Raw genomic sequence first — 12,528 nt, 5'->3', positions numbered from 1 at the left:
TATAGGAAAGCATTTATTTTATATAAACAAAATGTAGTATAAGAATTAACTATCAAACAAGCTGCATGTAAAAGGAAAGCAGGAAACTTAGAAATGAGGTTATCATCAGAGAGTAAAATCATACCATTCTTACCTAGGTGATATTCAACTTTCTCACAAATGGCATAATCTATCATATTCATTTTCATCCCGTATCCAACTGTTTACTGGACTTTACCAGATATTCCCCGAAGCACTTGATACATATTTTGCCCAAAGTGGAATGCATGATTTCAGTTAATTGTGCCCTTTTTCAGATACTGAAATCAGAAATATTGAAACCATTTTAACGTCTTTCTCAGCCCTATTAGTATTTCTCCTTTCCCAGCAATCGACTTTTATTAATTCGCCTGATCAGTTACCACTACTTGCCGGTTACTATCTTCTAGACACTATTTTAAAGTTCCTGCTATGTGTTTACTAATTTATTTCTTTCAGAAATCGTGAAAGATAACAAAAATAACGGCAAAGTACAAAGAATGTAATTACTTTTCCATAGTCCCATGTGGGTAAGTGAAAATTGTTTATCAAGAGCTTGTTATATACATGTTCTTCCTTGGCAGTACCTTACGGCTTAACGTCTGTCTACTCAAGGTTCATGTCTGTTCAGATGTTTTATGTAAAATACAGCCTAGTCATACTTTATCCTTTGAAAAGCTTCCCAGTTTTGTTACCATGATAGTAAATTGCTGAGCCCTCCCTGGTGACTCAACGGATTAAGGTGAAGCACTATGCATGCTTTTCAGCGTGATTTTGATCTCCTCTAGCCCCAGTCAGGGGGGTGACCCACATGGTCAGCAGACTTCTTCTGTCTCACCCGTTGCTCTCCTCAGCAGTGTACTTTGTCAGTCTGCCTGTTTTGCTCCCCACTCTGTCTCTGGTGAATCCTCTCATCCCTGCACCTCTGGTCTGTACCCCAGTTCTGTATACACAACTAATTAAATCTTATTAAAAAGTTGCTTAGCATGATGTACAAGGAAATTTGTAAATATTTATTAAGGCTTTTGGTCAAAGATGGCATTTAAGGATGTTCCTTGCTTTTCTCCCAGGAAAATAATCAGAAAGTTAGCCCACACTAGTGTTCTACCAAAAGGTCCTTTGGCTTGGGGAAAAATCTCTTGGATATTGGAGATTGGCACAAACGCCAGAAAACACATTGAGGAGTGACATGCTTCATTTAGCAAGAGGTGGATGAAGAGAAATGCCTGGAAATTGTGGTCCTGGGTGGGAGGTACCTTAAAAACTATGGCTTTGGCCCTCGCTTGTGGCGCGGGTTAAAGCACAGCACTGAGAATCTTAAGCTACTTCCGCATGAGTTGGGTTCCCGCCTGCCCCGGAGGTGACCACATGCCATGGCAGACCTCTCCTGACCCTCCCGCTGCTCCCCTCAGCAGTGTACTTCGTCGATCTGCCTGTTCTGCTCCCTGCTCTGTCTCTGGTGAATCCTCTCACCCTCCGCATCTCTGACCTGTACCCCAGTTCTGTATGAATAAATAAATATTTAAAAAACAAAAACAAACAAACAAAAAAACTATGGCTTTACCACAAAATTTACAAGGCCAGTGAGGAGAGGTCTAATTGATATGGAGACACTTATCATTGACTGAGGGGGATATATGTGCTAAAGAGCTGGGGTATTCCTAGAATCCAGGTCCACAGTGAATGGAACAATGAATGTGAACTGGCATTGTTCCACATCTCCCACCCCTCCCAGCTGGTACTAACCTTGTCTGGCACACTGTTGGTGTGCAGTCTATAGAGATTGGACTCTGGACCACGGAAGGGAAGAATATCAACAGTGTCACAGGCATGAGTCAGCACCCAGCCCCCACCTCCACAGCATTCAGGCACAGTCTCGTCCCTTGATTCAGCAGATGCAAGATTGTGTCTTTAGATCTACGATAGCTTGGAAAGGCCAAACATCTTAAATAATATAACTCTGGGGACAATTTTAAAACAACAAACAGTGCCAGCTACTGGAAGAGTGGTACCACAACTCTCTAAAAGTACTATAGACTCTAAAAAAATAGATATGCTTTTGATAGAAAATATAATACATGGCGTCTTGATGCTCAAGGAAATATGTCATCACAAAGAAAGAAAAACCTTCCCTAATAAAACCACAAAAGCATGGAAAATTTTATCCTTCTATAAGGTATAGGTAATTCAAAGAAATTAAAAAAAACACAGGACTAATTATAGCGATATAAGAAAACTCAGAAAATAAATGAATGGCCTGATAAATGTAATTAATGAACATAAAAGAGAAATTGAAGCTTTAAATAATAAAATAATTGATACAAAGTATAAAGAGATCTACTGGGGAGGGGGAAAAAATCTGAAAGCTACAGAAGTAAGAGTTGACCAATGATGTGTGAAGTTGATATGTGAGCATGATAGGGACAAAATACCAAGGTGGAAGAAGAAAAAGAAATATGAAGAAAAATGTGAACAAGTAGTTCAAGAATTATCTGACTCCATTACATAAGGTAATATGAGAATATCTTCATATCCAGAAGGAAATGAGGAAGCAGAGAAGGGCAGAGAAATCTTATGTAAAGAATTAAAGGAAGACTTCCCAAAATAAATATACAGGTCCAGAAAGCTAAAATAACATCTTGTTATCTATATGTCATGAGGCCTATGCCAAGACATATAGTGTGAAACTACGAAGAAGTTAAGACAAAGAACAAATATTGAAAGTGGCTAGAAAAAAGGACAGTAATCTGTAAAAGTACTCCCTCCCCACAGGCCCACATCAGACTTTTCTGAGGAAACCAATGGAAAAGGAAAGAATGGAATTGAAATATTCAAACACACAAATACACTCTTTAAAAAGTCTGAAGGAGAAACTGTAAGACCTTCCTAGACAAAAAGAAAATGTAGGAGATTTTTGTTTGTTTTTAAAGTTTTTATTTATTTTTTCATAGAACTGGGGTGCATACCAGAATTACATGGGGGTGAGAGGATTCACCAGAGACATAATGGGGAATAAACCATGCAGATCAACTTAGATAACTAAGAGGAGCAGCACGTGAATCTGGAGATATCTGCTGTACCATGTGTGTTAGCTCCCTGACTGGGGATGGAATTCAGGTTGTTGCAGTGGGCTTTCATGGTAGTAGCACTGAGACTTAACTTACTACATTAGCCAGGGAAGCGCTGATGTAGAAGTTTTTCAAACTAGACCTCTTCTATAAGAAATGTTGAAATGAGTCCCTCCCTGGTGGCAGAGCGGGTTAAAGCACAGCACTGAGAAGCTTAAGCCACTTCAGCATGAGTTCGATCCCCGCCTGCCCTGGAGGTGACCACATGGTGAGGCAGACCTCTCCTGACCCGCCTGCTGCTCCCCTCAGCAGTGTACTTCGTCAATCTGCCTGTTCTGCTCCCTACTCTGTCCCTGGTGAATCCTCTCACCCTCCGCATCTCTGGCCTGTACGTATCAATAAATAAACCTTTAAAAAATGCAAAAATGCTGATTCAAAGGGATAGATGAATTACTGTGTTCATTGCAGCACGGTTTTCAATAGCCAAGCTATGGAAACAACATAAGTGCCCAAGGACAGATGAGTGGAGTAAGAAAATGTGGTTTAGGGACATGTGAAATATTACTCAGCTATAAACATAAATGAACTCTTTCATCAACTCAGAGAGGGGATTATGCTAAATGAAATATCAGATGGTTTCACTCACATTCAAATATAGATTATCCAAACAAAGACACAGACAAAGCCAAACCAAAAACAAACCCAAGAAATTTGACACAGAACTGAGGCTTCCAGAGGGGAAGGGTAGTATGGAGAGCAAATGAATTAGCAGGTGCAATAGACTTTGTTGGGGGTGCAATCGATTTTGTTGGAGACCTCATTAGTTGTGGTGTGTGTGGTATAGCAACATACATCCAAAGAAGTGTGAACATACATTTCTGAATCATATGGAATGTCGCAAGTTAATACACCATAAGAAAAAATACATAAAAAAGAAAATAAAATATTAATTGAATTCATTCTTTCTTACAATCCTAACATCTCCAGCTTTGTTTTTCCTGTCTGTCTAGCTTGCACTTTAACATTCATAAGTACAGGTGATACAAGCACATGTGTGATTTTCTGAGATTCCACAACGTTGGGTTCACTGTTCCTTTCTCCACACTTAATTTTTAGGAAAAGTCACATACAGAAAATTTGTTGTATATCACCTCAACTTGGAATGTTTATTTTTAGACTTTCACTTTCTCCTTTCATATAATGCCTCTTTTATACTTGCTCTGTACTTTACACATATTTGTCCCACCAACATCCTTCGTATTGTATATAATCCCCTTTCATATCTGACTCCTCTGGTTCACTGTGGAGACTGAAGCCCGAAACTTTGGTTTCATTTTTATTATAAGCTCTGGACACTGAAAGAGTGCCTAGTAAATAGTAGGAAATCTATGAGAAATCTTCTATATAATCTATATAATAGATAACTTAAAGCATACACACACACACACAAATTTTTAAAAATGGACTTGTGAAAGCATAATCTCGTTCAGCTTTCCCCATACACCAGTAAAGTTTCTTGGCAATTTCCACATTCAGTGCCATATTTAAATAAGAATCCCATTCTATCTTTTATTTTATTTGTGAATTTATCTTATCCATGAAATAACCTATAGGTTGGTATCCTTAGGTACACAAAACTAGAAAGCAACAAAGAACTCCCATTGCAGTTCCAAATCATATTGTCTTTTATCATTGACATGATATAAAGAAGCCAAGTGATAGAAGTAGATAGTGATCAATCAGTAAGATAGAAAAAAGAATAGCTTCAGGGAATAAGAAAGAGGTGACAAAAAGCTTTGTTTAAATTTAAATAATAAAACAAAAAAATGTTACATACCCAAAGCTTTACTATAATATGAATCCCAAGATTTCCAAAGGGTATTAAACATGTGGTCCTGTAGATGGTAAGAGATGAAATTTCTTATTCTGTCAGTGAAAGACATCTGGTCGGTGAGTTCTGACAAAATAGCAGGAACATAGGAAGGAGGGTATGGTACCTTCCCGCAGTGCTTTTCCACTGTTGAGGCTGGAGAAAACCTCAAGGAATACATAAATGGAATTCCTAATTTTAAAGCTACTATATCTCCACAAGGAAAAACTGGATCTGATACTAGAACATCATATTTGCTTTTCTTCAGCTTTTCCATCAGCTTTGAATTTTGGAGCACACCATCACAGATTTCTCTGGACACTATGTGGAAGTCATTAATGACTTTGGCTATTTCGTGATAGAATCTCCAAATAGTTGAAGGAGATGGCCTATACTCCATCCATGTCAAAACAAAGTCTTTAATTACTCCTTCTATTCTTTCTTTTCCAAAAGCCACCTTGTATATTTCAAATGTCAGAGATGTGTTAGTGGTCGGTGTGATGAAAAGTGCACCAGAGGCAACGAGGACAGTCACATTATGCTCTTTTTTAATAAGCTCATCAATAATCATCTTAACATTTAGCCAGTGACTACCTTCCATTGGCCAAATCAGAACATTCCCACCAAGAGAGATTCCTAGGAGACTTATCTGAAGTATCAACAGTAGCATTTTCTTGTTTAACATGATGTAGCTTGATGTAGAAGATTTGATGAGACTCGTGACACAAATGAGTTTCTGTTTTTCAAACAATAAAAAAAAATTGTTTTCAGTTTTGATTCAAATCATTGATACTCTTAAGAGCCTTTTCTCTACCAAGTGATATTACTCATAAGTTCATATTTTATAGTTATTACAGGCATAGGGTTGACACATGTCATCCCATTCAATACTTGCTTTAGCTTTGGTTGTGATCCTTACTTTCTTTTGTTTTTCTTCTTATTTATTTATTTTTTTAAAGATTTATTTACTTATGCATACAAAACTGGGGTACAGGCCAGAGGTGCAGGGGCAATGAGAGATTCACTAGAGAGAGTGGGGACCAGAACAGGCAGATTGTCAAAGTTTACTGCTGAGGGGAGCAGCAGGCCAGACAGGAGAGGTCTGCGGTGCCATATGGGTCACCTCCAGGGCTAGGGATCAAACTCTCACTGAAGTGGCTGTGGCCAGATTGCAGTGCTGTGCTTTAACTTGTTGCACCACCAGGGAGGGCTGTGATCCTTGCTTTCTAATCCAGTTATTAAACTTTATCCTTTAACATTTTGTGTCTCTTGCTTGTTAAATTTTTACTGTTAAATTGCTTCAAGTCAGTCTATCTCAACTATACATTCAGGCCTAGGTACTGAAACCTTAGATGGGGCCAGAACTCACTCATAAATGTAGAGATGTTAATGCTATAGGCTTTCCATTACCTAAGGTAATTTATATAGTATCATAATGACAATATTACAGTTACTAGTTACCAATAGATAAAATTATCATATAGAATGCTTATATAATAATATAAATGAAAACAATAAATATAATACTTATTGCTAATTTAATAATGTGTTAGGGAAAGTATTTTATCACTGAGAAAAAAGTATAAGTAAATGAACAAACTATATACAAATAATGTAAGAGATGATGGGTAATATTATGATTAAAAAGGAGCTATTCAATAGAGAAAACTGTTAATTTATAGAGAATCATTAATTGTAACATGATTTCATCAAAAGTGCTGTTCAAAAACTAGCCCACCTTGCGAATAGGCTCAGTTTTTAAAAATTGCTAGCATTTATGATGAACTCACTATACTCAGATGTTGTGTGAAGTACTTTATATGTATTAGTCTCATTTCTTTTAGATAAAAAATCCTGTGAGTTAATGTGCTTTAATTATTCCCACATCAAAGAAACTAGTTCACAGAGAAGTTATGTAACTTGTCAGTTTCCTAGAGGAAAAAAAAGCCTTAATGAGGAAAACAGTAACTGGTGGTAACAGTCTGAAGGCTCTTTGGTGCCCAGGTCCTGATGTGTTAAATCCCAGGAGAGATTGCTCCATCAGAGTGCATCGTGTGTCTCTAGGAATTATAAGGCATCTATTTGTGTAGACCACAAACCAGCCCTACAGGCTGACATAACCTTTGTTGTACATAAACTGTACAATATACATTTGTACAACCCATATTAGATAATGTAAGATCAATCATTCACATAAAATAATCTCTATGAAAGTTGATTATGTGTACACTTGTGCCTGTGAATATGAAAGATGATTCATTTTATTTTAATAATTTGCTGAAATTAGATTTCTTATATTTTTAGTGGTGTATCTTCTGAGTTCTCCTATCACCAAAGATGAATTGAAATAAAATGTTGACTGCTTAATCGAAACAGTTACTTTTATAAAGTACTGATCAAAATGAGCAGAGTAATCAATCATACAGTTCATGGGATGGATTGTAGTTCAAGGTTCTATGCAGTATCGTATGCATAAAAATTGCCTGCTGGTGTTAACTTGGTCCATAGTTACTTGCCAGGAGTCTTTAAAATGGTGATTATGATTTGCTAGGATAAAGAATTGGTCATGATATGCCAAAGAAAATTATGATTTTAAACAATTAAATATAATCTCATTCAGTTTCTATTGGTTTATTGAATACAGAACTCCCTATTAGGCAAAAAATTGTATCACAGAGATGCTTCCCATGTTCATTTTATAATCAGTGCAAGATTAGAAAATTAAATAAAAATCAGTAAAAAACATTAAGGTCCACATAGTTTGTGAAAATAACTTAGGGTTTTAGACTTGTAGGTCAAAGAATCCTAAGTTAAGTTTGTGCTAACACTTACGGGGCTAGATTTTCTCAACTGGAAAATCCCAGGAGGGTTTTGTAAGTATGTTAGTAGGACAAATTTTATTTATATATAATAATTAAATAAATGACTTAAATATCACAAATTATTTAATTGTATGTAAAATATATACAATAAATATATTTAAATAAATAAAATAATGTTGATTTCAATAAACAAAGAATCTAGAATAAAGACATGCATTAAAAACTATTATATTTCTCATTTAATACTTTCTCTTCTAAGTGGAGAAAAGTGGTCAGTGCATGCAGATGAAATCACACACAGGTAAAATTTTTCTACATAGTAGATACTGCTTCCAGTTTGCTTATTTGTGTGGCAAGGGAAAGGTATAAGTGTAAGAATATGAATGTCTTCATGAAGAATGCAGTAGTTGACACATCTTGGGAGTCTGAATTTTCTTGTCAACAGCAACCGGCAATGCACATGAAGGAAACCCATGTTTTGCCTTTTAGAAAGGGTTTCAGTAATCCGTAGTAAGAATTTTATAAGACAATAAATACTGCTTGTTTTGTTAAATTTAACAGAAAGCTGGGCCTTCCTTGGTGGCTCAGCAGGTTAGGACACACCACAGCAAGCCACCTGCAGCGGCTTCAGTGAAAGTTTGATCCGCTGCCCCGAGGTGACCCACATGGCACAGCAGACATCTCCTGACCCACACACTGCTCCCCTCAGCAGTATACTTTCTGGATGTACCTGTTCTGCTCCCCACTCTCTCTGGTGAATCCTCTCATGGCCCCTGCGTCTCTGGCCAGTACCCTAGTTCTGTACGCATAAATAAATAAATATATCTTTAAAAAATTAACAGAAAGCTAAATAAAGAAACCATACTGGCTGTAAAACTTTAAAGAGGTGTAAAAAGTTTTTACAAAAAAGAGGTTCTGAATTCATGATTTTAACTTGAATGAACTTAATAGTATTGAAAAGTTACTCTACTTCTTTCAGAACATTTTTGAGATTACACTTAAAATTATGATTGATACTTTTATTAAATCAGAAATAATCAAATAATAAGCCAACATATTTGAAAAGAAGATAGTATATATAAATACATTTTACCATAGATAATATCAACAAAAGATGTGATTTATTTAACTGTACAAAAAAGTAAAAATGGTATTTATATTATCCAAACTGGCTATTGCTTTTACAACAGAATTTTCTTTAGAGAAAGTTTAAATTTCTTTTTATTTAATAAATAAATTTTACTTTGAACCTATATACTATCCATTACACCATATTAAGAAAATGTAATACCCACTAAAGGGTGATATTTTGATACTTATGCACATTCTATTTTAAAGATCATTCAAAATAGAATCAAAGGCTTTTTCAAAGGGAAGTAATGAAACAAACCAAAAGTTAACCCACATACTAGTGATGATTGGTATTTCTTTCAGAAGAAAATATAAAATAAATTCAAATATACATCGAACATTGCTAATATATTGCTTGTCATGAAGTTTTAAAATTTCTTACCTAAAGTTTCCAGCTGGAACTTTAATAATGCTCATTTGCCATTAGGAAGAAGTTGAACTGAAATAAATGTGAGTCGGATAGGTGTAATGTGATGAGAAATATTATCTTAAGCAGAAAGAAGATTATACAGATTTATTTCCTCTTTGAATTACTACCCATGTCATTATGAGGTTGGTTTAATTTTGTTAAAGGCATATCCTTCTACTAGTTCCCACTATAAACACTGCATAGTGCCTTTGCTATCATGATCTCCACGCTCCCTTCAACTTCTACCACCAAGCACTGCCACTATTATCTTATCTGGATGTTTCTGAAATAATGACTGGCAATGATTAATAATCTTGGGTTATTAATAAAAAGTACGGAACATGAATGTATCTTAATCCCAATCAACATTAAATTTTTACTATTTATAAAAATAAATTTAGAGCTCACCCTGGTGGCACAGTGGGTTAAAGCACCACATTATGAAGCTCTCTGAAGCCACTGCAGCATGAGTTTGATCCCCAGCCAGGGAGCTGACCCCCATGGTGTGGCAGACCACCTGCTGTTCACCTCAGCAGTGTACTTTGTCAATCTGCCTGTTAGGTTCTCCATTCTGTCTCTCTGGTGAGTCCTCTCACTGCCCCTGCACCTCTGGCCTATACCCTAGTTGTAAGCATAAATAAATAAATCTATAAAAATATATAAATTTGGAACAGTGTGTTTTCTTTGTTGAGTATTTGTAATGAGTGTGAATGTTCAAAGTAATTTAAATGTCAGAGCTACAATCCTGGTGGTTTTATTGATCTTAGCATTTATACTTTTAAAAGGCACTGATTTAGATACTCAAAGTTGCACCATTTTATTAAACATTCTCAGGAAGGAAATTATAGTTATGTTTCTTTTCCAACTATTTTGAAGGACAAAAATTGATTTAGCAGATTTTAATGTTGTCATAACATGTCTAGGGAATGAACTCATTTAATTATGTGTATCCTTTCAAATTAAAAACATTTTTTGATAACTTTGATTTAAAAATTTTCTTGTTCTGGATAGGTCTTAGTTCATAAAATTAATATCAAATATTTTCTTCCCTGTGTGTATCATTTCTGTATTCCTTTTTTTCTTTTTTAAGATTTTTATTTATTCATACAGAACTGGGGTACAGGCCAGAGATGCGGAGGGTGAGAGGATTCACCAGGGTGAGAGGACAGAGTGGGGAGCAGAACAGGCAGATCGACAAAGGACACTGATGAGGGGAGCAGCGGGCGGGTCAGGAGAGGTCTGCCACGCCATGTGGTCACCTCCGGGACAGGTGGGGACTGAACTCATGTGGAAGTGGCTTATGCTTCTTAGTGCTGTGCTTTAACCCGCCGCGTATGCTTCTTAGTGCTGTGCTTTAACCCGCCGCGCCACCAGGGAGGGCCCCATTTCTGTATTTCTATGAAAAAAAGTATCCCCAGAATTAGTACTTTAACCAACTACTACTTTATCTGCTACCAATTCTGGTGATTAGCAGTTTGTAAGAGGCAGGTTCTGCTCATCTCATTGCGTATATCTTACCTTGTTAGTCATTTAGTGACTTTATGTGATCATTAATTTAATGTGTCAACTTCACTGGCTATAGTACCCTCATATTTGATCAGACATTCTGACTGTTTCTGTGAAGGTGTATTTTGGATGATATCAGCATTTAAATTGGTGGAATTTAGGTAAGCAGATTACCTCCATAATGTTGGACCTCATTCAACCAGATCAATGTCTTACTTACTTGCCTAAGTTAAGAAAGAATTCTGCCAGAAGAGGGCCCTTGAGCAATACTCCCCTGGATCTATAACCTGTTGGCTTACCCTGAATATTTTAGATTTATCAAACTACTGTAATTACATGAATCAGTCCATCAAAAAAAAAAAAAAGCCTCTCTTTCTCTTTCGCTTTCTCTCCCCTCTCTCTCATTTATTCTCTGTCTCTCACCACCCCATACACGCACATCTATCCTTTTTGTATCTCTGGAGAACCCTGATTAAATGTACTCTCTGCGGCTATATTACTTATGATAGCCTCATTTACATGTCCTGCAGCTGATCCTGACCATTGCTGATTGTTTCCAGGCTCCAGTTAGGTGAAGTTTACGCACATGACACTTTCAGAAATGCTGTTTCAAGAAACAAGGACAATACCTTCAAGCCTTCTAGAGGCAAATGTTACGAAGTCACTTTTTACTTTTGTTGACTTTGCAGGAGATCAAACAAATCTTTCGGCTAAGTGTAGAGTCAGAGGGAGGGGAATTATAATGTCCACATTGCAGTCTACCACATTCTCAAAGAGATTCTCAAATTTAACATCCTTGTGATGATGATTGTTATATGGTGTTATTTCTGTTTCCAAATGAAAAATTAAAGGAATAAGAAAGATTAATGTGGGTCTCATAAAATGTATTGGAAGCATTCCCTTTTCAATTTTTTGTGAGATTTTGGGTAGGATGTCACTAGTTTGCATATTAAGATATTGTAGAACTTGTTATTAGTAAGGTCATTGATCCAGTCTTTTTTCCCAGACTTTTGATTACTGTTTTAATTTCCTTCATTGTAGTTGAGGTGTTCAGGTTTTCTGTTTCATCCTAATTCAGTCTCAGAGGTTGAATGCTTTCAAGAAATGCTTCATTTCTTCTAGGTAATCCAATATATGATATAAAAATACTTGTAGTAGTCTCTTAAATTCCATATTCTTACTGAGTTATCTGCCAAAGGAATCAGCTTTTGTTTCACTGATCTTTCAGATTGTTTTGACATAGGTTTTGAGGTTCCTGGAGAGCATTGTCAGCTACTGGCCACATGATGGCAGCACATCCTAAAGCCAGATAAATAACTCGAAGGCAATGCTTCTTGAGGTAAATATGGCTTTATCCTGTTTATTAACATTCATAGCTATCAAATGATACACATTTGTATGTTTTGAAACTACACTTAATATATGTATATATTGCAACTACATTTTTAAATCGTTTCTTTCCAATTCTCAAAAAAAAAATATTTAGCCTTCATTTTATTTTTATTGTAAAAGAACTGAAAATCAGAGAGGTTGAGAATTTCCTGAGAACTAAAGATTGTAATTATGTTTTTCATTATATTTTCATCTCATACACGGAAGAGAATATAGGCAAAACTCCACAGTATTGGCTACTGTGATATCTTGGGGACTCAATGCTACTGGCAAGTAGACCACAAATAATAATAATAATAATAATAATAATGA

At 36.1% G+C, this 12,528-nt stretch overlaps 1 protein-coding gene across 2 annotated transcripts in view; it reads right to left on the bottom strand.

Moving 5' to 3' along the window:
• The window catches only part of LOC101619287 (UDP-glucuronosyltransferase 2A1), a 37,196-nt gene extending 27,848 nt beyond the window's left edge, over positions 1-9,348 (bottom strand). The window contains exons 1-3 of one of the 2 annotated variants that reach the window (XM_004681242.2): positions 9,292-9,348; positions 8,025-8,032; positions 4,924-5,692 (exon numbers count right to left, since the gene is read on the bottom strand). In XM_004681242.2, coding sequence (XP_004681299.1) covers positions 4,924-5,641 — 718 coding nt within the window. In that variant the 5' untranslated portion in view covers positions 5,642-5,692; positions 8,025-8,032; positions 9,292-9,348. Of the gene's footprint in view, positions 1-4,923; positions 5,749-8,024; positions 8,033-9,291 lie in introns of those variants that run through there. The other variant, XM_004681245.2, reaches the window with a different exon arrangement.
• Positions 9,349-12,528: the final 3,180 nt, after the last annotated feature.

The sequence above is a fragment of the Condylura cristata genome, unplaced genomic scaffold, assembly GCF_000260355.1.
Source record: "Condylura cristata isolate star-nosed mole 26May11 unplaced genomic scaffold, ConCri1.0 scaffold00012, whole genome shotgun sequence".
Classification (NCBI taxonomy): Eukaryota; Metazoa; Chordata; class Mammalia; order Eulipotyphla; family Talpidae; genus Condylura; species Condylura cristata.
Note: the sequence above shows the minus strand (reverse complement) of the source record. Positions and strands in the feature narration are given on the sequence as shown.